Here is a 26,799-nt window from a genome sequence, read left to right on the forward strand (position 1 = left end):
GCAGAGCAAAACGCCCCGGCCCCGCCCCTCCCCCATGCATGGTGTGCTTTCCCCAGGAAATAACTGCTCTCTGACCTGGGATTTGGCCCTTTAAATCGGGGAGAGACACCCAGCTACAACCCTAGGGTAGCCTTTAAATTCAGTAGGAGTTGTGGATTTGGATCAGAGAAAGGATTTGGTCCAATCCGGCTTCCACTTCCATGTTTATGTAGTTGTGATGAAGAATGGCAGCTGAAGCACCTGCCCTACTGGCACAGCAAAGCCGGCTGTATGATAAACGTTGTTGGTTGGAGAGGTGATTGTTTCATGGAGATGAAGTGGAGGGATCTCCTCAACTCACTGCCAGCAAAACAAATATGCATTAAGTGCCAGTCAACTTCAATGGGATCAGGACTGGGTCCTCATCAGAAATTTTGCAGACTCTGCAAAATTCAACCAGCCCCAACTGAAGTGACATCACATGCAGGAAAATAACTAAACAAGTGTAGCCAAAGCCCGCTCCCTTCCCACACCCACATACAGGTAAGCCATAAAATAGCAGTTAACAGAGGCTGCTCTAAATAAACCAGAAATGTCCACTTCCAGATAAAGGTTGTGGCCTCTCATGCTGGGACTGGAGCAAGGAGGATTTTCCAGACATAAGGCTCCACTTTTCCCTCCAGATTAAGCTTCTGGATCCTTTCCCAGGAGAGGTAACTGAACCAGAGGAAATTCCATCCAGTGCTAACTCTTCGCTGGGGATGGCCCATCTGCACTGACAAGATTTCCACCCAGGTTTTGGTTTGCAAGCTTCCCTAATTGGATAATTACCTGAATGTGTGTCAAAGCCAACACCTTCCCAGCCCATGCCACAGTGAGTGATGCATAGAGCTTGCAAAGCAGCAAAGGGAAGGGAACGTGGAGGTGCGCAAGAAAGGAGGAGTTCTGTTATGGATTCTAGGAGACCTGGGATTCTCCCTTGATTTGGATGAAATTGAATCTCACTAAGACTCCCAATGCCATTCTCAGATGGATTAAAACAAGCATGTGTCACTCAGGGGACAAGGCACCTCAGGAGCTACAACAGACCCAGATGGATGCGACTTTTGGAGCTGGTATTGGAACAGAATAGAGGATCTCTTACCATCTTGGTGCTGGTAGTGACAGTGGACCCAGATGGACTAAAAGATTGAGTTGTGGAGCTGGGTTTTCTTGTGCCTTTAATCCATCTCCTGTACTCCTCTCTCACCTGGAGAATAAGGGACATGGTCACTACATCATGTAACTAACACCCTCAGGCCAGGCCACTGCTAGGCCCATGAAGTCACTGGGTGGCTGATAATGCACCATGGGCATTACCTGGCGATTGAGGAGACAGTGCACCAGGAAGATGAAGGCTCCCTGCAGGCTGTTGACAATGGTGAATAAATACGCCATGACCATTTTTGCTGAGCCGATTTGGAAGAGACCAAGACTCCATGTGCAGCCCAGAATGAATAGTTGAGCAACAGCTTTAAAAGTCAGTAGCCTGGATAAAGGCAGATGGAGAGATCCCGTTATAATGACTCTATGGTGAGTGACTGAGTCAGGGGCTCTGGGCAGTGTGGGGCGAAACAGCTGGCACCCGCTTTACTGTCACTTAGGGTTACTGTCAAGACGAACACAATGACAACTTACGCCTATGAATCTGAAATACAATATTGTGCCCAACCATCTTCCCCCCACACACCTTCCCCTCCTACAGGTGGCTCTTTCAAAGCAAATGGTTCAACCTCTCATTACAGTTTTGTTTCTAATCCCTTCACATCAGGCCCTGGCAATGTGACAATCAAGTGGGAACAGGATATTGGGCTCTCGGGACCCCATCTATCTTGTTCCATAAATAGACAGAGGGGTTGCTACAGAGAAACAGTGAGCCACACTTGCCTTCCTCCTCAATGGATGGCACTTTACCTCGACAGTATCCACAGCCCCAGGGGAAAGAGATGAGTTTCCTCCCTACATAGCACATGGCCCAGCTCTGAATATAAGGAGAAAGTCTGTGCTGATACAGCACTAGGCACGTGCAGTAAGTAACACCATGGCTTTCTGATGCCTCAATATTCTGATCTGGTTCCAAAAATCTTTTTCCCCCCTCATGTCTCCATCCAGCACTCCCGGCTGGCAGCCCTGATCTTGTTCCTCCCAAACAGATTTCATAATGAGCTGCTTTAAAGACCATTTGCATGCCACAATCTGAATGTGCCACAGGACTTACTGCAAGAGCCTCACTGATCAAGCAGCCTCTTGTGTCCCATTACTTCCACTGACTTCAGCGGGCTTTGGAACAGACTGCAACTGTCATCTCAATATCCATCCAGGGACCAACATGATGCACATGGCAGAAAAGTTTGTCCCACGATGATCCTTTACTGCCATAGACCTCTCCTCTCTCCTACCTTGAGCCTTCAGTTGCCATCCTGGCTGTGCTGTGTCTAATTTAAGGTCCAATACACCATACCCTTATTCATGCAAATTGTCCTTCTTCGAGTGCTTGCTCATATCAATTCCAATTAGGTGTGTGCACGCCACGTGCACGATCGTCGGAAGATTTTTACCCTAGCAACACTCCGTGGGTCGGCTGTGGCGCCCCCTGGAGTGGCGCCCTTATGGCAGCGGATATATGCCCCTGCCGACCCAGCACCCCCTCAGTTCCTTCTTACCGCCCATGACGGTCATTGGAACTGTGGAACACGGCATAGCTGATCTAGGCCACCCAAGAGATAACCCTGCACATCAACATATGGGAACTGAGAGCAGTACGCCTGGCGTGTCAGGTGTTCCGCGAACACCTTCAGGGCCGTTGTGTCGCAGTCTTCACAGACAACACAACGGCTATATTTTACATCAACAAGCAAGGGGGAGTGCGATCGTCCCCCATCTGTCAGGAAACCATTCGCCTGTGGGAATTCTGAATAGCCCACTCAATCGACCTGGTGGTGTCATTTTTCCCGGGAGTCCAAAACACCTTAGCAGATCGCCTCAGCAGGTCCTTCCTGGCTTATGAGTGGTCGATTCACCCGGACGTTATCCATTCTGTTTTCCAGAAGTGGGGGTTTCCCCACATAGACCTTTTCGCCTCTCGCAAGAATCGGAAGGACCAGGTGTTCTGCTCTCTCCAGGGGTGCTCTCCGGGCTCCCTAGTGGATGCCTTCCTGATGCCGTGGAAAGACCATCTGCTCTACACCTTTCCTCCATTCCCATTGGTCCACAAGGTCCTTCTCAAATTGTGAAGAGACAAGGCCCACTTAATCTTGATCGCCCTGGTGTAGCCCAGGCAATATTGGTACACCACTCTCCTCGACCTGTTGGTGACCACATTCCACTCCCGTTGTGGCCAGACCTCATCACTCAGGAGCACGTCTGACTATGTCATCTGGACCTGCAATCCCTCCATCTCACAGCATGGATGCTGCATGGCTAACAATCTGAGCTGCGTGGCTCCCGCTTGGTGCAGCACGTACTCTTGGGTAGCAGATAGCCCTCTACTAGGTTCACGTATCTGGCCAAGTAGAAGTGTTTCTCCTGCTGGTGTGCCCTGAACAATACTGCCCCTCTGGATGTGCCAGTACCTACCATCCTAGATGATCTCTTGTCCTTGAAACAGCAAGGCCTAGTAGTTTCATCCATCAGAGTACACCTAGCAGCAATTTCGGCCTTCCACCTGGGCAAAAACAGGTGATCAGTTTTCTCCAATCCCATGGTCAGCAGATTCCTCAAGGGATTGGAACGTCTGTACCCGCAGATTCAGCATCTGGCCCCTATGTGGGACCTCAACCTGGTCCTATCCAGGCTCATGGGTGCCCCATTCGAGCCAATGGCCACTTGCTCGCTTCTGTACCTTTCCTGGAAAACAGCTTTCCTTGTCGCTATCACCTCGGCGAGACATGTGTCGGAGCTTCGAGCCCTCACTTCGGACCCACCATATAAGGTGTTTCATAAGGACAAGGTACAGCTGTGACCACACCCTGCCTTCCTTCCTAAGGTGGTGTCTGCCTTCCATGTCAACCAAGACATTTTCCTTCCGGTCTTCTTTCCGAAGCCGCATGCTTCTCGACAAGAGCAACAGCTGCATTCCCTAGACGTTTGCAGGGCCCTTGCCTTTTACATGAAACGAACGAAACCCTTTAGGAGGACGACCCAGCTGTTCATAGCAGTGGCAGACCGGATGAAGGGCCTCCCGGTCTCCACACAGCACATCTCGTCCTGGATTACATCATGTATCCGTGCGTGCTATGACTTGGCTGGTGTCCCAGCTACACACCTTACTGCCCACTCTACTAGGGCTCAAGCTTCGTCCTCTGCCTTCCTGGCTCACGTGCCCATACAGGAGATCTGTAGGGCAGCAACTTGGTCATCAGTACATACCTTCGCTTCCCACTATGTGATAGTGCAGCAGTCCAGGGGTGATACTGCATTTGGTTCAGTGGTCCTTCACTCCGCGACATCTCACTCCAACCCCACTGCCTAGGCAAGGCTTGGGAGTCACCTAATTGGAATCGATATGAACAAGCACTCGAAGATGAAAAGACGGTTACTCACCTTTCTAACTGTTGTTCTTCGAGATGTGTTGCTCATATCCATTCCAAACCCGCCCCCCTTCCCCTCTGTCAGAGTAGCCGTCAAGAAGGAACTGAGGGGGCGCTGGGTCGGCAGGGGCATATATCCGGAGTCATAAGGCGCCACTCCAGGGGGCTCCACAGCCGACCCACTGAGTCTTACTAGGGTAAAAATTCTCCGATGATCGTGCACATGGCACATGCACACCTAATTGGAATGGATATGAGCAACACTTCTCGAAGAACAACAGTTAAAGGTGAGTAGCCGTCTTTTATTTTAGCACATGGTCCAATGGACAACTTTAGGACTCATGAGTAATGGACTCCTGATGTGAGTTAGGGTTTACCAGCTCCTTGGACAGTGAGACTGTTACTCTCTCATCAAGCCGAAAGTCCCCAAGATAACCTGGAAACCCTACAGTGGCATGTGCTCAGCTGTATGGTAGCAGCAATCTGTGGGGAATCCCACAGGAATTCCCATACCGGATGCTCACTGGACCCTTCTAGTACAAGAGTGGGCAAACTACAGCCCGCGGGCAGGATGCGGCCCACCAGCCCGCAGGATTGCCACCCCCGTGGCGACGCAGGCCTTGTGCCACTCTCAGAAGAGGCCGGCAACACCTCCCTGCAGTCCCTGGAGGATGAGGGGGAGGGGGGCAAAGGGCTCTGCAGCTGCAGGGACATGATGCTGGCCACTTCTGGAAGTGGCGCAGGGTCAGGGCAAGCAGGCAGGCAGCCTGCCTGAGCCCCACTGTGTGCCGCTGCCAACCTGGAGCCACTCCAGGTAAGCAGTGCCAGGCCGGAGCCCGTACTCTGAACCCCTCCTGCACCCCGCACCTCAACCCCCTCCCTGAGCCCCCTTCTACACCCCAACCCCCTGCCCTGAGCCCCCTCCTGCACCCTGACCTCCTGCTGCACCCCTCCTGCACCCCAACCCCCTACCCTGAGCCCCCAACCCCCTGCCCTGAGCTCCCTCCAACACTCAACACCCGCTCCTGCACCCCAACCCCCTGCCCTGAACACCCCCACACACTCTGGACTCCCTCCTGCACCCCAACCCCCTGCCCCAGCCCAACATTCATGGCCCTGCATGCAATTTCCCCACCCAGATGTGGCCCTCAAGCCAAAAAGTTTGCCCACCTCTGTTCTACTAGATGTAGTGCTGTCCTACCTGGTGTCTTTGAGAGTGGACACATCTTCATTAAGGGAGGAGAGTTTGTCTCTCAGGATCCAGAGGGTTACAAGAAAAAATGATAAATTTATCTGTGGAAACAGCATGAAATATTCCTTGTAAAACATGCCAGCCAAGGCCAGGCTCTCTGGCTGAGGCACGGAACAATCCTATGGGATCAGATGGCTGCACACCAGTGACTGCTCATCAAGTGGGTCATACACCATTCCCTGCCAGATCCTGGTCCCAGGCCCTGCAGGGAACTGTTGGCATAGGCAGGGCTGCAATGCATCACATGTGATCATACAGCCAGAGGGCCACATTCTGCTCTTATCTGAATCTGGAGGGACTCCACTGATTCCAGTGGGGTCTGCAGTTATTCCTGATTTCGAGCCATGTGATTTGGCCCAAAGCTTCTAGATCCTGTCTCTAGAGTGTTCCCTTCAATTCTGAGGCTGAAATTAATTCTTAACGTGCTGCCTGAGATGGGGAGGAATCTGCAAGGACATTTGCTACCTTTATCTCTTGCAACACATGTACCCTTCCATCTTCAAACTCCCCACACTGCAGCCACCTTCCCTTCCCCCATCACTTGAGTTATTTACCAGCCAGGCTGGACAAGGCAAGGGACAAAACTCTCCTCATTCCGGCAGAGGTCCCACTTGCTTCCATGGCAGCATTGCATGAGTAATGACATATTATAATTAATCATATTATGGTAACACCTAGAGGCTCCAATTGAGACTGCTCTGGGTTCTGTACACACACCTAGAAAGGGGCAGCCCCTGTTCTGAGCATTTGTTTGCAAAATAACTAGGGAAGACCACAGGCGCCAGCTTCCTCCAGGACCCAGGGTGTTCAACTCCCTGCTCTGCCCACACCCGACTCCTTCTCCAGGCCCCTGCCTCTTCCCATCCCCGCCCCACCTCTTCCCACCCAGTTCTGCCCCCTCCCCCCCAGCGCCTCCTGCACACCACAGAACAGCTGATTGAGGCAGGCAGGAGGCACTGGGATGGGCAGGGAGGAGTTGATCAGTGGGGCCACTGGCAGGCGGGAGGCACTGGGAGATATTGAATTCTCTGGGAGATATTCTTCTCTTGTCTCCACTGGAGTCCACAGGGTTGCAGAGATGAGAGGAGAATGGGTTCTGTGAGGTACCCACCAGGATTATGGCACAGACTGGTCCCAGGAAGCTCCAACGAAAGCCTCTGTCCAGGTTGAGCCAGCAGCTACAGGCAGGGAGGAAGAAGAAGGTGACTTTAATGGGATTACTGCCCTTTTTCAGCCCCGGGGCAGAGAGGGGGTGTCACAGGGCAGCTGGCTCTCAAAAGCGAGATGGATCTCAGCCTGCTGGTGACATGGCCGATTCTCTTGAGGGCAGCAGGCTAACAGCCCTCCCCATGTACCTCAGCATCTCCTGCTTTCAGCCACCACTTCCTCTTCCACCTCCTCACATGACCCTTTCTGGTGGGTGGGCGCAGTATTGATGGAGGGCCAGACATGCAACGGATGGACATTGGCCCAGCTGCACTGAAGGAAGTGGAGCTGCCCTGATTTACACCAGCTGAGGATCTCACCTGGGGTGTCTAGAACACGCCACACCCTGTTTTAGTGGAGTCGCTCACTTTAGAGAGGGGATGCTCAGGGATTTGCACACAGGAAGAAGGTGCATTTGTTCCCTACCCACCAGCCCCACAAACCCAGCCTGGGACCTGGGAGTCAAGCTGGGATCTTTCTGGCTTGTTCTTCCGCATCATCAGTGGGGTGAGGAGTGTAGATGTCTGACAGGGGTCAACTCAACTACAGCGCTTGGGGCAGCTTAGTGTCCCTGGGGATGGGAAGGATTCCAGGGGGACATTCAGTTCCCAGGCAGGGTGAGCAGGGAAATCTGGGTTCAAGTCAGACCTGGGGTGAGCCAGACAACCGCATGGAAGCCCCATCCCAGTTCCCCTTCGGGATGGGCGCTGCACGTACTGTTCGGAAGTTCCGTAGCCACCAGGATTCACCGCTGCAGAAATAGCCACCACCAGGGCTGGGAATCCGTAGCCAAATGGGTATATGAATTTCTTCTTGAACCGGCTGGCGCTGGTGTAATTCACGACCTTCAGGTTCCTGACGGTGAGGAAGAGGTGCAGCCCCTCCAGAAACATCCAGGTGAAGCAGGCCAGGAAGAGGTAGTGTAGGAAGCCAGCAATGACAGCACAGACCACCTGAGGACAGGATGAGACAGAGCTCTGGGACACTGCTTCTGGGAAGGGAAATGCTGAATTTGGAGGTGGGGGGACTTTTGTGAGGATCACATAGGGCTTTTTATTAACACATCTCTCTAGTTATGGCACTCTCCCAGAGATAATATGGTCTTCAGTCTAAGGGGGGCTTGTCTAAGGGCAAGTTGGCTGGTCCTTTCAATCATTCAGAGTCCAGCCCGGTCCTGGTATCCACTCAGAAAAGATGGTTTCTGGGGGCTGTAATTCCCAAATGAATCATGGAAATTGTTGGATACTGTGAGGAATCCTAGGAAAGGGAGCAGGGACATAAACAAGTTCCCGGTCCTCATAACAGGGAGAGACCTGGAGGGTGTAGGTTCTCTTCTCTATATCTGCTTCAGGGTATAGGTGTTTTGCATCTGCCCATCAGTATGGGGGCAGAGAGGACAGGCAGGGGACTGTGACCCTGGAAATCGGAGTTCCTTTGTCTGAATGATGAAGGAAGGAGCCCACAAGGAAAAGGGAAGGACTGGTTTCACCCATAGAGATTTCTTTTGGAGGGGAGTAAATAATTATTTCTGCAAGACTAAAGAGCATGGAATAAATGTTACCGTCCAGCTGAGGATATACAAAGGTGCTGGGGTGAGGGGAGCTGTAGAAATGCTGACAGAGGATCTGGACACGGATCAATTTTAAACCAAGAATAAAAGTGAATAACTGACCTGACTGCCGGTGTGCTTCACTGCAGTGAGGAAGAGCAGGTTGGCCAGGAAGAGGCAGAGGCAGAGCTGCAGGTGGAGGGAGGTGTTGACGTTGCGGATGGAGCGGCACAGGAGGAAGGTGAGGATAGCGAGGAAGAGGCATAGAAGGGAGAAGGTCAGTCCCACGTAGGTGATGATGGTCAGTGGATCACTCTCCTGTAACACCTCAAAAGGAGAATCATCAGTGAGCCCTGTGGCACTAAATGGGAAATAAAGGGAAGTAAGGACACCCCAGGGAATTACAGACCAGTCTACTTAACTTCTGTACCCAGAAAGATAATGGAGCAAATAATTAAGCAATCAATTTGCAAACATCTAGAAGATAATAAGGGGATAAGTAACAGTCAGCATGGATTTGTCAAGAACAAATCATGTCAAACCAACCTGACAGCTTTCTTTGACAAGGTAACAAGCCTTGTGGATAATGGGGAAGCGGAAGATGTGGTATATCTTGACTTTAGTAAGGGCTAGTCTACACTGGCAATGCTAAAGCGCTGCCGCGGCAGAGCTGCCATGGCAACACTTTAACGTGGCTTGTGTAGTCGCGGCAGAGCCCTGGGAGAGAGCTCTCCCAGCGCTCCAAAAAAACCACCTCCACAAGAGGTGTAGCTACCTGGTGCACTGTTTACACTGGCACTTTACAGCACTGAAACTTGCTGTGCTCAGGGGTGTGTTTTTTCACACCCTGAGCAAGAAAGTTGCAGCACCATAAATTGCCAGTGTAGACAAGCCTTAAGGCTTTTGATACTGTCTTGTATGACCTTCTCATAAACAAACTAGGGAAATACAACCTAGATGGAGCTACTATAAGGTGGGTGCATAACTGGTTGGAAAATCTTTCCCAGAGATTAGTTATCAGTAGTTCACAGTCAATCTGGAAGGGCATAACAAGTGAGGTCCTGCAGGGATCGGTTCTGGATCTGGTTCTGTTCAATATCTTCATCAATGATTTAGATAATGGCATAGAGAGTACACTTACAAAGTTTGCGAACGATACCAAGCTGGGAGGGGTTGCAAGTGCTGTGGAGGATAGGATTAAAATTCAAAATGAGCTGGACAAACTGGAGAAACAGGATGAAATTCTATAAGGACAAATGCAAAGTACTTCATTTAGGATGGAACAATCAGCTGCACACATACAAACTGGGAAATGACTGCCTAGGAAGGAGTACTGCGGAAAGGGGTCTGGGGGGTCATAGTGGATCCAGGGCCGTCCTTAGGACCAAATGCTGTATTATTAAACTGGTGATCCTATGCCCAACGGCAGCCTGGGGGGCAAGGAGAAAGGGACGAGACAGTAAGGATACCAAGCCACCCGGCCCGCCTCATGGTGGTAGAGAGTCACAGTTCCCCACAAAGACCCCCATACTCTCTCTCTCATGCAGAATGTGCATGTGATGTTGCACTCCATAATGTTTTATGAAAATATGCTTATGAGTGTAAATATAATGCAACTGAAATATTCTTTATGCAAAAGGTCTCTTGTAAGGTATCATTACAAAGCTTATGATCTACTGAGTGTGTTCATTCCATTTGTTTGCATGTAATATTTCTATGTTTGCAGTTAGGCAAATACAATATAAACTTGTATTACTGATGCAAGTATGTTAAGTGGAAGCCATTAAGGGGGCTTCAGAATCAATCACCTGTAAATGGCTCTGTTAACTTGCAAACATTCCGGGATACGTGCAGGCCAGCCCTGGAAGAATGGAGTCTCACACGACATGTGACCATGTCACATGATACTGGAATCCATCTGGTACTTTCCCATTTAGAAAGAGGGGTGGAGACCCAGAGAGACAAAGGATTCCTGCCTTGTGCCAAAGCTATAAAAGGGGGTGGAGCAGAACAAGCAGCTCCCAGTTATGAGAAAGCCCCGGCTTTTCACCTAAGATGCCTGCTGGAACTAACAAGGACTGTACCAGGGAAAAAGATTGGGCCCAGACAAGGAAGGAGTCCAGTCTGTGAAAGAAGCTTATTGGAACATCTCTGAGAGTGAGATTTTACCTGTAAACAGTTCTTAATGTATTAGGCTTAGACGTGTTTTATTTTGCTCGGTAACTTACTTTGTTCTGTCTGGTTTCAGTGTAGTAGCCGTGTTACTCTGTATCCACAAAAAGAATAGGAGTACTTGTGGCACCTTAGAGACTAACAAATTTCACATCTGGGGACAATGTGTACCTTCAAATCAGCGGTACTGCTATGGGTACCCACATGGCCCCATAGTATGCCAACATTTTTATGGCTGACTTAGAACAATGCTTCCTCAGCTCTCGTCCTCTAACGCCCCTACTCTACTTGCGCTACATTGATGACATCTTCATCTGGACCCATGGAAAAGGAGCCCTTGAGGAATTCCATCATGATTTCAACAATTTCCATCCCACCATCAACCTCAGCCTGGACCAGTCCACACAAGAGATCCACTTCCTGGACACTACAGTACTAATAAACAATGGCCACATAAACACCACCCTATAATGGAAACCTACTGACTGCTATACTTACCTACATGCCTCCAGCTTTCATCCAGGCCACAGCACTTGATCCATTGTCTACAGCCAAGCTCTACGATACAATCGCATTTGCTCCAACCCCTGAGACAGAGACAGACACCTACAAGATCTCTATCAAGCATTCTTACAACTACAATATCCACCTGCTGAAGTGAAGAAACAGATTGACAGAGCCAGAAGAGTACCCAGAAGTCACCTGCTACAGGACAGGCCCAACAAAGAAAGTAACAGAACGCCACTAGCCATCACCTACAGCCCCCAACTAAAACCTCTCCAGTGAATCATCAAGGGTCTACAACCTATCCTGAAGGACGATCCATCACTCTCACAGATCTTGGGAGACAGGCCAGTTCTTGCTTACAGACAGCCCCCAAACCTGAAGCAAATACTCACCAGCAACCACACACCACACAACAAAAACACTAACCCAGGAACCTATCCTTGCAACAAAGCCCATTGCCAACTCTGTCCACATATCTGTTCAGGGGATACCATCATAAGACATAATCACGTCAGCCACACTATCAGAGGCTCCTTCACCTGCATATCTACCAATGTGATATATGCCATCATGTGCCAGCAATGCCCCTCTGCCATGTACACTGGCCAAACAGGACAGTTTCTACGTAAAAAGAATAAATGGACACAAATCAGACGTCAAGAATTATAACATTCAAAAACCAGTTGGAGAACACTTCAACCTCCCTGGCCGTTCGATTACAGACCTAAAAGTTGCAATATTACAACAAAAAAACTTCAAAAACAGACTCCAAAGAGAGACTGCTGAATTGGAATTAATTTGCAAATTGGACACCATTAAATTAGGTTTGAATAAAGACTCGGAGTGGATGGGCCATTACACAAAGTAAAACTATTTCCCCATGCTTATCTTCCCCCACCATACAGTTCCTTATATCTCCTTGTCAAGTGCTGGAAATGGGCCATTTTCATTACCACTACAAACAAACGAAGTTATTTTTCTCTCCCGCTGAGAACAGCTAACCTAAACTGATCACTCTCCTTATAATGTGTATGGTAACACCCATTGTTTCATGTTCCCTGTGTAATATATACACCTTCCTTCTTTATTTTCCACTACATGCATCCGATGAAGTGAGCTGTAGCCCACGAAAGCTTATGCTACAATAAATTTGTTAGTCTCTAAGGTGCCACAAGTACTCCTATTCCTTTTGTTCTGTCTGTTATTACTTGGACCCACTTAAGTCCTACATTTTATACTTAATAAAATCACTTTTGTTTATTGATAAATCCAGAGTAAGTGATTAATACCTGGGGGAGCAAACAGCTGTGCATCTCTCTCTCTGTCTATCAGTGTTATAGAGGGCAGATGGACAATTTATAAGTTTACCCTGTATACACTTTATACAGAGTAAAATGGATTTATTTGGGGTTTGGATCCCATTGGGAACTGGGTGTCTGGGTGCTAGAGATAAGTGACCTGCCGAGTGGTTTTCAGTTAAAGCCTGCAGCTCTGGGGGCGTGGTTCAGACCCTGAGCCTGTGTTGCAGCAGGCTAGTGTGTCTGGCTCAACAAGGTAGGAGACTTGGAGTCCCAAGCTGGCAGGGAAAACGGGCTCAGAGGTAATCTCGGCAATTCAGGTGACAGTCCCAAGAGGGTCTCTGTGACCAAACCCATCACAGCACGGCACCGGCACATTCATCTCTGTAAATACAGCCCCTGTCTAAGGACACTCAGCGCATGCTGGGTGTGCAGGAGCCAACCCGCTCCTACCTGCGGTCATGGGCTATGGTTGAAGCTGCCACCCCTACTCCACCCCAGGCCCCACCCCCACTCTGCCCAGGCCCCACCTCTCCCCACTGTCTCCCTCCTCATCCCCTTCCAGCCAAATCCCTGAATCCAAATGAGGCAAATGGCATTAGAAAGAAATTGCAGAAGAGTGGGTTTTTTCCCAAAAGAAAATGGAGCATGTTTTCCACTGCATGCCAGAAGGTGAAGACTGGACATGCAGAAGGTACCTAATTAAAAGCATAACATTTAGGAATAAAAAATGTCAGACACAGGTATTATGATATACCCTGAAGCGTGTCAAAGATTTGTTTGTCAGCTCTCCTGCTGAATACAACATTAAACATTATGGAATACATGATGCAGCTCTTCTTTGTTTTACATTTTCTAAATCAATATTTCTAAGATGATTTTATATTTTAAAGTACTCTTAAGCCTTCATTAAGTAACCCTTCCAGATTACTACATATTTAACTCACTGAAACAAAGACATTATTTTAAATGAATCGGTCAGAGGTTTAGTGTGTTCATAACAATGTTCATTCCTTTTAGAAAAAGGGAACACTAATTTACTTTGTATGATCTCCATAACAGACATGTTTATGAAATTTCATCAACTTTAAAAAATATGTTTCCAAAGATTTTAGGCATATAAAATCCTTAATTATCTTACTAAGGTACTGATTTTGCTGGAGGATTCTCTTAAAACTAATTTATCAAATAGTCAGAAGTAAAGAAAGGGAAACTCATTTGTCCAGCTATCTGGAAGGAAAGGAGTGTTGTCCCTTTAAGGATTAGCCTCTCTTCGAAGTGTGGGGGGGAGAATGTGAAGAGAGAAAGGGATGGACAGAAAGGACAGGAAGACTTTGGAAGCAAATTTTTTGTATTATAGTAATTAAAATTAAAATGTGTATTTTAGATAAGTGGTCTTTTGAAGGATTTATTTAAAAAACTCAATGTCTGAAGATCCAAGCATTTAGAGCTAAAGATGAAGACTCACATTGTGGATCTAAAAATCCATGCAAGGATTTTTTTAGAGATGTGATTTTATAATCTTCAGCAATCTGCTAAGGAAATATTTTAAAGTAAATTTTAAATTAAGGCCCTGTAGACTAACGCGTTCTGAGTAAACTTTTAGATAATGTTTTTGCCTCTTAGCTCAGAGAGCCGAGAATATTACAGTCATGCACAACTGTTTGTCAGTAAATTCAGAAACTGACAGTATACACCTAGGGGTTGGCAAATGCCTGTTAAATGGCTTCAATACCACTTGAATGGCCCTTTTCCAGTTTCAGTGTTGTGCTAATAGGTCTGGCAGACTGGAGGCTTTCACTTTGAAGTTACTGGATCCCCTCCGGAGTAAGAGTCACCAGGCTGCAGCAGCTGGCTGTGGGAGCCTGCAGGAAGGGTCAGAAGAGGGATAGGAAGAGGGAGGATGGTGGACATTAAGACCCAGGGGTGCCCCAAATTTTTGGGTGCCCTACGCAGCCATGTTTGCTGTTGCGTATGCCTAAGGACAGCCCTGAGTGGATCACAAACTAAATATGAGTGAACAGTATAACGCTGCTGCAAAAAAAAGCAAACATCATTCTGGGATGTATTAGTATGAGTATTGTAAGCAAGACAGGAGAAGTAATTCTTCCGCTCTATTCCATGCTGATTAGGCCTCAGCTGAAAAATTGTGTCCGGTTCTGGGCGCCACATTTCAGGAAAGATGTGGACAAATTAGACAAAGTCCAGAGAAGAGCAACAAAAGTGATTAAAGGTCTAGAAAACATGACCTATGAGGGAAGATTGAAAATATTGGGTTTGTTTAGTGTGGAGAAGAGAAGACAGAGGGGACATGATAACGGTTGTCAAATACATAAAAAGGTTTTTACAAGGAGGAGGGAGAAAAAAATTTCTTAACCTCTGAGGATAGAACAAGAAGCAATGGGCTTAAATTGCAGCAAGGGCAGTTTATGTTGGACATTAGGAAAAACTTCCTAACTCAGAGGGTTAAGCACTGGAATAAATTCCCTAGGGAGGTTGTGGAATCTCCATCATTGGGGATTTTTAAGAGCAGGCTGGACAAACATCTGTCAGGGATGGTTTAGATAATACTTAGTCCTGCCTTGAGTGCAGGGGACTGGACTAGATAACTTCTTAAGATCCTTTCCAGTTCTATGATTCTATGGAATATGGGTGACCATTTATATTATGGATACCAATATTACAAAATCGCAATGAATCTTACAAGATATGCCATGTAAGGTATCAGTCAAAAAGTTATGATTTGCTAAGTATGTATCATCTTTGCATCATGAGTTATAAATATCTGATATATCTGTGCTGTGTTTTTGGGTGACACCCCCAGACAGATTGGCATCAGCACAATTTAGTCTGTTTGATGGCCCATCAAGGGTAAACAACTATACCAGCATTTCTCAAACTGGGGTCCGCAACAGCATTCCAGGTGGTCCACGAGTATTCCAGGAGGTCTGCAGGCCTCACTGACAAAGTCCTCCACCTCCCTCCCAGTGCCTTCTGCATGTTGGGGAACAGCTGGTCAGCAGCACGCAGGAGGCACTGGGAGGGAGGGGGCAGAAAGAGGTAGGGAAGAGGAGGAGCAGGGGTGGCACGGGGGTGGGATAAGGTGGAGTGTTGCCTTGGGGGAATGGATGGAATGGGGGGTGGGGTCTGGGGCTGAGCAGGGACTTGAGGGTCTGCGAAAATTTTTTAATCAAAATGGGGGTCCTCGGGTTGCTAAAATTTGAGAAACGTTGAGCTATACAATGAACTCATTGCTTTGATCATTTAACAGCTCTCTTCTCTTTCTTTTCATTTATAATAAAACCTTTTGTTTTAGATACTAAATGATTGGCTGGTCGTGTGGTATTTTGGATAAGATCCAAACTAATATAGACCTGGCAATGTGGCAGCCCCTTTGGGGATCAGTAGAACATTTTGTTAAGTGACTAGAGTTTTAAGTAACTTCTCACTTTACTGGACCTCTCTGCTGATTGGGAGCCAGAGACTGGAATGCAATCAAGGGGGCTGTGTGAGTTCTTTTTTTCAGCTTCTTGATAACCACTGTGGGGGATCCAGGGCACAGATTGTGACTGGTTGGTGATTCTACCTACAGTGTTAACCACCATTTCGGGGGGAATCTGCTCTCCTTTTTGCAGCCAACCCTGACCTTGGCATTGTCAGTGTGGGCTACTCTAGGCACCTCAGATCACAACCCCAGCCCAGCCCCCTTGACCCTGACCCATCCTATATGGCCACAGATTATACCCTGACGTTCTGACTCAGCGTTCATTCAGCAAAATTCCCACTGATTTTGCTCAAATCAGGAGATCAGAGTTCAGCCCTTTGATCTGAGTCTGACAATGAGATACCTCCACTCCGCTGAGACCCATAAGGAGTGCGAAGCTGGAGAGATGGTCACAGCTGCAGATGGTGTGAGTGGTGTTTGTGTGGAGAACGGTGCAGCCATCCTCAGCCCAGGTGCCTTTCCCAGCGATGAATTTCCAGTGAACGCAGCGAGTCTCTTCCTCCTCTTGCTTTGCCTGGAAACAAAAACACCCCATCATCATCTTCACTGGATCCTGGGGAGAACGCTGTTTCTTTTGCCACGCACCTCTAATAGACCATCATAAACTTGAAATCACCAACAGCTTCATGGTTCTCTTTAGAGACTAACAAATTTATTTGATCATAAGCTCTCCTGGACTAAAGCCCACTTCTTCAGATGCATAGAATAGAACATATATATACACATACAGAGAGCATGAAAAGGTGGGAGTTGTCTTACGAACAGCCAACTCCCACCTTTTCATGCTCTGTGTGTGTGTGTATATATGTATACATATATATCTCCTCACTATATGTTCCATTCTATGCATCCGATGAAGTGGGTTTTAGTCCACGAAAGCTTATGATCAAATAAATTTATTAATCTCTAAGGTGCCACAAGTACTCCTGTTCTTTTTATGGATACAGACTAACACGGCTGCTACTCTGAAACCTTTTGTGCTGCATGAAACAGCCATTTGGGATTTCCCATTGGCAGTGGAAATACAAGCAAGATCCTCCAACTCCAATAGCACAAACCCCTGAGAACAGAGCTAAAGTAATTCCCTTAACTCTGAGCACTGTAGGATCTATGACACACAATTGTGCAGTTCCGATTTGAGCCATTAAAAGGCATTCACACACCCGCCCACAAATACCCACATGCACTCTAGCAAGATCATTACTGTATCAAAGTACTTTATCACCCATCTCATGCTGTTTTCCTGAACTCTGCTATCTATAGGGGGGCACAGAGGAACCTGAACTCTGCCATCTATGGGGGGGGGCAGAGAGGAACCTTTGGAGGGACATGACAGGTCCCAGATCAGCCCCCATGGGGGGCAGAGAAGGAGCACCAGCCAGCCACTCCCCACCCTGAGCTCTGCTCTGGTCCCACCAGTAGCAACATCCCTGACTTCCAACCCCATGTCTGGCACCATCCCCAGCTTCAGCATGGCTCCATTCCCAGCCCCAGCCCCTTGCAGCTCCATTCCTGGCATGGCCAGGGGCGGGGCTGGGAGTGGAGCTGCTCCTGGCCATGGACTTGGCTGTTGGCCCACACCACAGCCTGACTGATGCTCTACTCCCAACCCCAGCCTCGTTCCCTGGCCATGGCTCTGGCCCTGCTCCCATCCCCAGACCCAACACAGCTGTTGTCCCAGCCTCAGCCCCCTTACCCCGGTCCATATCCTTCCCCACCCACCTGAGCCGCAGCCCCGCTCCCGACTCAGGGGGAGGGTCGCGAATGGGGTAAAGGAGGGGATGCGACTCAAAAGTTTGGGGACCACTGCTATAGGGAGTTGCGTTCCAATTATTCCTGCTCTAAGGGGTGAGCCAGGCACAGTTGTTACTCCTGAGCGTTTTACATGATGAATCGTAACCCAATCAGGCCTGGTGTGAACCCTATGTAACGTCCTCCACCAAAACAGCCCCCGTGTCAGGACTGAAGAAGCTCCCTCTCTTTCTCAGATAACTGTTTCTCAGTCCAGAAAGGCAACAGAACTCAAATGCCCTGCAGGAGATGCACCTTTTAAGTGACCAGCTGGAGCCCCGGGCACAGAGCAAAGTAAAAGGATCGACACTCACCTGTCTATGGCGCAGGGTGAAGTTCACAGGTTTGAGGAGGTTCGTGGGCCTCCCATTGCCAACAGCCCCACTCACCACCCTGGAATTCAGGTGAAAATTCCTCAATTTCTCATCAGCCGTTAGATCTCCCTCGTTGAGAAATCTCTTGTTAATGATGGAGCCCAGGGTGGAGTAAGAAATAAAAGCAACAGCCCAGGAATCTGAAAACATGAAATGATGCCTCATAGAGACAGGGACATTGAGACAAAGAAAGAGCAAGCCAGGTGCCAAAGGTCACAGCGAGTCTGGGGCAGAGCTGGGAACAGAACCCAGGAGTCCTGGCTGGCAGTTTGAGCTTTAACCAATAGAATATGTTGCCTCCTCCCTCTTCTTCCACAGAAGCCCTTCTGTGCTGGAAACATCCAGAGTGCTCTATGCGAGTGTGATTCCTGAAGTGCACTAACATACATTAAAGCACACAAGGGAACCTTTAGTGCACACTAGTAGGGTCTATGCAGACCAATTAATGCACAGTATGTTAGTGCTCTTTAGAAATCATACCCCCACACTGCACATTATCCAGCTAGGTAGACAGTCATAGGTGAAAGGCACTGAGGTGAAGCCATAGTTTTTCTTTCTTAGGAGAGGCAGAGGGGCTGGTTAGTGAGGAGTTTTCCCTGGTGATAAAGAATTAAGAACCAGTCCCAGTTAGGTCCTACTGGCCTGAAAATTGGAGGAAAATTGGTAAATATCATCCTGGTTCCATTCCAGGAAGTCACACACGTCAACCTGGGGCCTAGCTGGGCTGATCATCAGGACGTCATGTGTTGGGCTAATGGATCTCTGATCTTTCCATTCTCTGGACCAAGTCACATGCCCATCAAAGCTTCTCTCTCCTCCCTGCCCCTCCCATTGATTGGTTTTCATGCTGAGGGACAACCAGGAATGAAGGGCTCTGAGAGCTCAACGGCCTGAGAAACACTGGCTCAGCCAACAAGGTCCACACTAGTGTCAGGATAACAGAGGCAAGCAAGCCAGCCTGGGGCGAGGGGAAGGGGAGAACTAGGGCTGGGATTTGGTGTCTAGTTACAGGGGAGAGTGCCTGGGAAGCACCAGGATGGTACCTTCTGTGGGTGCTCGGGTCACTGTATTGCACTGAATGTCCATTGTCTCCTCCTGAGCTCTCAGCCTGAAGACCTCATCACAGGAATCTGCAGCTGGGACGAGGAGCGTCTCGATAGCTGGGGAGGGAAATGGCAAAGCCTCTTGCTGCAAGCGCAAGGCAGGTTTGGAGCTCCACTCTCTCTGAATCCCACCACCCCTCCCCCTTTCTCCTCACCTCCATTTCTCTGTGTTTCCCTGAGCCCCTCTGGCTGACCTCCTATGATCCATCATCCCTGAGTCCCCATGAAGATGTCACTGTGCCAAGAGGCAGAAGGCAACTTCTCTCTGCTGCCTCACCTCTGCGCTTTAGCAGGGGAAGCAGCAAGAAGGGGTATTGCTGGGGCAGGGAGTGAAAGGAGGATGCAATGGCAGCTGCCTGTGGTGACAGGAGATTGGTGTCGCTTTTAAAATCGTCTCAGGCAGCTGCCATTGCTGCAAAGCCCCAGAGCTGGGTTTATGGGTGGCGGGGAGCATAGGCCGGGGAAGGCTGTGCCTCCCCAAACAGCCTGGTGTGGCCCCACCCATGCTCTGCCCCCAGATCCCCTCCTGCCTGCTTCCAGTTCCCTTTCCGCTCTTCCATGGCGGAGAAGCTGGGCAGGCAGGCTGGGGCTGGGGCTAACAAGGCGCTTGGGATGCTCTGGCTGCCTTGTACTCCAGGGCTGAGGGTGCTCCTGGTGCGCTGCCCACCTGGCACTCCGGGGCTGGGGTAGCATGGAGGGCGGGGGGGCGCAGGTTGCTCTGGGCTCCAGTGGAAGAGAGGGGGTGGAGGAGGAGGGGCAGGGAATTGGGCAGAGAGGGAGAGGATGGGGGCTAGTCTCTCTTAATCATTAGCCTCTCTCAATGGCTCTTTCACCTGCCACCTGTGGCTGGGTTATAAACCCTGAGAGAGCCACAACACGGCGACGTGGGAGCCTCCCATTCTCCTCACCCATAGACTCTGTTGTCACGGTCTGGGTCTTATTCTCCGGAGATTTCAAAGCAGCTTTCAGTGCAACTAGTTCCACACTCTGCAGGAGGAACGTCACGGTGGAGGCCACTTCCCCCTTGCTCTCCTTCCCACCAGCACTGAGGATGGAGCTATTCAGGAAGGAACCAAAGGGACGAGCAACTTCCTGGGATTGGGAAAGGAAACACCCTGAGAAGGAGGGAGGATTTCAGTGGTTCATGAGACACATTCTTCAGACTCCCAGGGGAACAATGACCCTCTTAGGGACATAACAGTTCACAGTGACCTTCCCCACTCAGAGAGACTGCAGCATTCTCAAAGAGGGAGCCCTTTGCAGAGCAAGTGAGTCTAGCCCAGGACTCCATAGTAAGCTGAAGCCAGTGTAGGGCTAAAACCCTCCTCATCCCTGGTCCCTTCAGTGTACGTGCCAGAGAACATTGCAGCAAATCAGCAGGCATCTAGGTTCTCTCTGTGATCCCCTGGAAGCAATTTGGATCTTCCTAGGACCAGTGAGGACAGAACCCAGATCCCCTGCCACTTCAGCTAGAGAGCATGCACATGCACGCACACACACACACCCCTTTTCTGAAGAGCAGCCACAGTTCCCCCCAAAAGTGAGACTGCTATTCCTGTGCTCAGGGCATTTGCCCATAGAGCGCCCACACGTGAGTGGGCAGAACCTCTGACCTGCAGCGATACTGCTCTGTCCTCTGCATACATGGTCTCCAAATTCACTAAGGTTGAATTCATGAAGGAGCAAAATTCACTGTTGTTGCCCTGCAGAACAATCAGAGGAAATAGGTTATTTCAGCAAGCATGGAAACGCCACCAAAATTAAGGTCAATGGTTCCACAGAGTGATCTTGCTTTGACCTATGGCTGGCTGGCCGTCCCACTGGAATGCCCACAGATTAAGACATGTGAAGGCTCAGTGTGGTGAAGCCCACAGACACGCTGATATGTCACATAGTATTGAAGTTTTCATGCATATTAATGAATTTTTCCTTCCCTTCCTCACAGGGGTTTGTAAGGATTATTTTGCTCCTTCTACAAGTGGGGAACCGATGCATAGAGTGACTGAGCAAATTGCCCAAAGTCACACAGTGAGTCTGGGGCAGGTATCTCTGTATCTCTGGCTGGTGCCTTAACTGCAGTTCTCTGATGTACAGTGGGGGTGTCACACACCTAAGCATGATACGGTTGAGTTTTCAAAAGCACTTTCTGTTGCACTGATTCTGTGAAGTCAGTGGTAAACCCTAGATAAGCAGAGAATCCTCAGGCTCAAAAGCTCAAAGTTTTCTGTGTGCTCTTTGTGAAAATCCTCAAAGCCCAAATAAATCCCTTCCACATACCTGCAGAAAGACATCTTTGCACATGTCCAACTGCTCTTTTATCTGTAGAGTCTCAGTCTGGGATTTAAAGGTAACATCTAGCAACAGAAAGAGAGGCAGGACAATTACATCAGGTCAACATCTGCAGGGCTCAGGTTTTCAAAAGTGTCTCATGATTTGAGACATCTTAAAAGGGCCCTGACTTTCAGAAGTGCTGAGCACGCACACTCTGAAAATCAGGCCACTTCAAGGTCTCAGGTTAGGCAACCAAAATCACAAGGGAATTTTGAAAATCTTGGCCTAAGTGACACACCTAAGGCCACACACACAGGGACTCTAGGACAGAGCTGGGAACAGAAGCTTGATCACTTGAGTCCTAGCCTAGCATTTTAGCCACAAGGGACGTCCTTTCTTCCTACCACAATACAAAGTTGATGATCTACTGAAACCCAGCAGGTGTTTTCTCCCTTTAACGCCATTGATCCCTTAAGCCCTGTCTATCTGACAACTTTCAGCTGAGTCTGTAATCAGTTAGCAATACATTCGGCCCTAAAAGCCTGGCGTGTGTCCACACATCACCTGGTTAATACTTGCTTAAGCTTTGCCTGTGTATCTCATTGATCAGTGTGTGTTATGTGTCTCCTAGGGTCTGGTCCTGCTACAGCTCCTAGCTATGGGAGTTCTTCCTTTAGCTCAAACAGTAGTGGGTCGTGCAGTTACAAGGTCCTGGGTTTGATCCATGGTGATAACCAAGATGAGTGTCTATACTGAAGAAGTTTCCCTTCCCAGGAACTGTTCTAACCCTGCTATTGTACGTCTAAAAGGCCTGAGTCTCATCAAGGTATGTCTGCACTAGAAACACTAAAGTGGCGCAGGTGCAGCTGTGCCACTCTAGGGGAGACGCTGACTACAGTGATGGAAGGGTTCTTCCCTTGCAGTAGTAAATCCACCTCTGAGAGGTGGTAGCTAGGACAAGAGAAGAATTCTTCTGTTGACCTATTGTTGCCTACACTGAGGCTTAGTCTGGGTGATTGTAAGCTTGCATAGACTCACCCCTGCAGCGCCTCCTGCTGGTCTCTTCCTGGAATTAGCTCTCCAGCCATTGGAGCACTCTCTGCAGCCCAGTGTCCCGCTACCGCTTGGCCCCCGTGTCCCTCCCGGACCCAGTGCCCTGTTATCTGGGGCACTGCTCCCTGGCAGTAACCCCTCAGTCTTAGGGTCTCCCCTCCCCGGGGAACCCCCACCCACTATCTCCACCTCGCCTCATTATATGGCTACTGCCAGTCATTATCTAGCCCCCCACACCCTCCCGCCCTGGGGCAGACTGCAGTATCAGCCACTCATCACTGGCAAGGTTGGGTTTGGACCTGGTGCCTCTGCCTACCCCTGGGCTGCCCTCTGCAACCCCCAGTACCTATTTGCCTTCTGCTGGGCCACAGCCTGGGGCTTTCCAGGCTGGAGCTCCCCGGCTCCTCTGCCTTTCCCCAGCCCTGCTTCATTCAGGTATCCTGTCTCTAGCTCCCTGCAGCCAGGCCCATCTCCCTCTACAAACAGAGAGCGAGGGACTGGGTCCTGGCTCATTGCCTCTTATAGGGGCCAGCTGGGCCTGATTGGGGCATGGCCACAGCTGAGCCTATTTTCCCCAATCAGCCCAGGCTTCTTGCCCCAGCCACAGCCCTCTCCTGGGCTGCTTTTAAACCCCTCAGGACAGGAGTGGGTAGCCATCCTCCTACAGTGATGATTGACTGTAGTTTCAGGTGTTGAGCAGGCCTCCGTTACACTAAAAGCCTTATGTTGCTCTGGCCTGGAAAAGGAGGTTAAAGTGGGTGTAAAAGGCTCCTAAGGATGTTCCCTGTGGAGGGACCCTCCAGCACTAGTGTGGAACTGGTATAAAGGCCGTTACGTGATCTTGGCTTTATATGCAAGGCAGATCAAGGTTGTGCTCAGAATGCGCCATACTACAGCTACTTCCTGGTTCTCAGGGGCCATGAGAAGCAGAGGGTAAATTACAGCAACCCTGCATGGTCCCAGAATGCATAGAGCACAAAGGTGGCTTAAAGCTACCTTTTCCTCCACTCTTTCTATACCCCGCCGCAAGCACAGGAGTAAGAAACAAGCACAAAACTCTCTTGGGTACCCAGCAGGCATTACAACCGAGTGTAGGAGGAAAAGTGCAACAGTTCTTAAATCAGTTCAGAACAGCTGGTGAGCATCTACCTACCTGCATGAGCTGGGCTGAAACTAGTTCAGTTCAGCTGGCAACACAGGCACAATCTTAGGCCTGGACTAAGCCTAAAACTTAGGTAGATCAGGCTATGTCACTCAGGGGTGAGCAACATAGTTAGATCTTCACACCCCTGAGAGACGTAGTTAAGGCGTCCTAAGCCCAGTGTTGACACTACTAGGTTGACAGAAGAATTCTTCCATCAACTTAGATACCACCTCTTGGTGGGGTGGATTAACTACAGGGACAGAAAAACCCCTTCCATCGCTGTACCAAGTGTCTACACTACAGTGCTACAGAGGCACAGCTGTAGCGCCGTAGCTGTGCTGCTGCAGCTTCTGTAGTATGGACATAGCCTGAGTAACTGTGGCTAGTGGTGGCCTAGGATGGCATGTTGGGCCAAATTCTCAGCTGGTGTAACTCAATGGAGCCCTGTCAGAATCAACAGTCTTTACACCAGATCCATTGGTTGCCTCCCTAGTTGTGACACTGTTTTCTTTGCAGCATGGACACAAACTGTGGCCAAAATCAATTTAAAACCCATGTTACTCACTCTTCCTGCAGGAACCCGGAATCCCATAGCTGTCCATGGTGGCAGTGCCAACACTCAGGAGTGCAAATGGAGAGCTGGGATGTTCCACAGCATGGGAGCTGTTGGCAGGTCCAAGCGGATGCATGCCCCAAACAAACTCAGTGCCAAGGACTCGGTTCCACACCACATCCCTTAGAGGCTGATTATCTAGGATGATGGCGCCAGTCTCTGATGTATTGACCACCATCAAGGCAAAGTTCTCGAAGCCCTTCTGGGCATTTATAGAATACATCCGGCAGTAACTGGCAACATCTGGAACATTCATCAGGAAGGCGTGGGAGGAATTAGGGACAGCTGCGCCCACGCTGTAGAACACCACCTGGATGCCCACATTAGCAGAGATGGAGACTGGGATCCAGGGCTTGACAGGACGCTGGAGTACACTGCCTCCGGCTAGAGTAACAGTCTCTTGCTGTTCCCCTCGTTGATACAACACAGTTGTGTTCTGGGAGGCAGTGATGTAGACTATTTCATTCACTTTCTGCCAGGGTAAGGGAGGAATGATGTATTTTGTACCCCAGCTGCAAACTGGTAGGAGCTGCTCAAAGACATGGTTGCATTTTGTGTTATTACAAAAACACAAACCAACCAGGACGGCCACTGGCTTTTCTGAGACAATCCTGGTGCCAGACAGATCTGCTATGCCTTGTAACTGGATGCCTTGGAAAGCGAGGAGCTTAATTTCCAGTTTGTTGCCAGTGGAGTAGACATTTTTTTCGTAACGTAACTGGCCTTTCACATGGACCTCCACGGCGTTGCAGTCTTCGTACGTCATAACAGAGAACTCTGGGTAACTATCTAAGGATTGTGCAGAGGGAGTCACTATGTAGTGTTCATTTCCCAAGCTGGAGACAGGATACAGCACAGTGGTCTCAGGGCTCACATGTTTGTTGCTGACAGACACTACTGAGATATCTTTGTCAGCCTTGACTAGGACCACATTGGGGAACTTGGTAGTGCCCTTTATTCCCACTGACACTGGTAGGCTGACCAGCACCATCTCTCCCTGATTTACCATAATCTTCTTCTCAAACCTTCCCCTGTCACCCGTGTAATTGGAGATGGAAACAGACACTGAAGTGAAGGCAAAGTAGCCAGTAATTTGCATTTCAAATTGACTAGAGTTCCCACAGTCCTCCATGTAGGAGGTGATGAATTCTCTTCCCAGAGTCTCCGTCTGACATGTGCCTGCAAGGAAAAATAGCAATAAAACGTTGGCGGTGGAGAGAGATACTGTCAAGCGGTGGATCGAGTAAAAGGGACTGGATCAACTTTTTTCAGGCCAAACATTAAGGCCCAGTAAAAAAGAAAAGGAGCTTGAAAATCTTAATGCAGCTAGAAATTTTCCCCATTATATTTTTAATCTAATGAAAATAATTGTTAATAGTAAACGCCAGTCTGGGGCCAAAGGGTTTGGAGTGCAGGAGCAGGTTCAGGGCCGGGCCAGGGGGCTGGGGGTGCTGGAGGGAGCTCCAGGTTGGGGCCAAGGGGTTTGGAGTTCAGAAGGAGGCTCAGGGCTAAGGCAGGGCATTGGAGTGCGGGAGAGGATGCGGGGTGCAAGCTCCGGGAGGGAGTTTGGGTGCAGGAGAGGGTTCCAACCTGGGGCAAGGGGTTGGGATGCGGGTGATGGTGCATTGTCTGGGAGAGAATTAGGGTGCATAAGGGGGTTCTGACCTGGTCCAGGGAGTTGGGGTTCAGGTGGGGGTGTGGGGTCTGAAAGGGAGTTAGGGTGCGAGAGGGGGTTCCAAACTGGGGCTGGGGGTTCAGGGAGGAGGCTCTGGCCAGGCGGCGCATACCTCAGGTGGCTCCCAATCGGTGGTGCAGCGAGGCTAAGGCAGGCTCCCTGCAAACCCTGGCTCCGTGGTTCTCCAGCAAGTGGTTTCCATGTTCAGCCCCTAGGCGGAGGCGCAGCCAGGTGGCTCTGCATGGTGTGTGCTGCCCATATCCACAGCCGCCACCCCCACAGCTCCCATAAGCCACAGTTCCTGGCCAATGGGAGCTGTGGAGCTGGCGCTGGGAGCTGCGGCAGCACTTGGAGCTTCACTGATCGCCGCTGCACCTAGGGGTCGGACATGCCAACTGCTTCCGGAAAGCTGTGCAGAGCCAGGGCAGGCAGGGAGCCTGCTTTAACCCCACTACATCGCCAACCAGACTTTTAATGACCAGGTCAGCGGTGCTATCCAGAGCCGCCAAGGTACCTTTTCAATTGGGCGTTCTGGTCAAAAACCGGACACCAGGCAATCCTAGTATCACCAGTCAGTCTTATGAGACAGGGATAAATCATGCATCAAAGTCATGAAATGGGCTACAAATGCAATAAAAAATAAGGTATTTAAACATTTAACAAATGGAGGGAGTGGGGCACACGCCATTTGGTCTCGGGCCGGCCCTGGCTGCCAGTCCTCAATGTCTTTCAGGATTTA

The 26,799-nt window shown here is 49.5% G+C and overlaps 1 protein-coding gene across 1 annotated transcript; it reads right to left on the reverse strand.

Annotated features, from left to right (window-relative positions):
* Positions 1-81: 81 nt before the first annotated feature.
* LOC120390921 (adhesion G protein-coupled receptor E3-like) lies at positions 82-25,557 on the reverse strand. Its single transcript, XM_039513991.1, has 14 exons — positions 24,338-25,557; positions 21,582-21,658; positions 20,918-21,007; positions 20,213-20,396; positions 19,245-19,361; positions 18,142-18,341; positions 16,380-16,550; positions 8,678-8,872; positions 7,723-7,958; positions 6,911-6,977; positions 5,749-5,840; positions 1,339-1,507; positions 1,124-1,228; positions 82-339 (listed from the first exon to the last, which is right to left on the reverse strand). The coding sequence occupies exons 1-14, from the start codon at positions 25,515-25,517 to the stop codon at positions 337-339; spliced, it is 2,886 nt and encodes a 961-aa protein (XP_039369925.1). The 5' UTR covers positions 25,518-25,557; the 3' UTR covers positions 82-336.
* Positions 25,558-26,799: the final 1,242 nt, after the last annotated feature.

This window comes from Mauremys reevesii, linkage group 25 (assembly GCF_016161935.1).
Source record: "Mauremys reevesii isolate NIE-2019 linkage group 25, ASM1616193v1, whole genome shotgun sequence".
Lineage (NCBI taxonomy): Eukaryota > Metazoa > Chordata > Testudines > Geoemydidae > Mauremys > Mauremys reevesii.

Coding starts and splice junctions, on each gene's coding strand:
- LOC120390921 (XM_039513991.1), bottom strand. CDS start 25,517: ATGGAGGACTGTGGGAACTCTAGTCAATTTGAAATGCAAATTACTGGC. Junction 21,008..21,581: donor GCAAAGATGTCTTTCTGCAG/GTATGTGGAAGG, acceptor ATTGTTCTGCAG/GGCAACAACAGTGAATTTTG. Junction 6,978..7,722: donor GGCTACGGAACTTCCGAACA/GTACGTGCAGCG, acceptor CCCTGCCTGTAG/CTGCTGGCTCAACCTGGACA.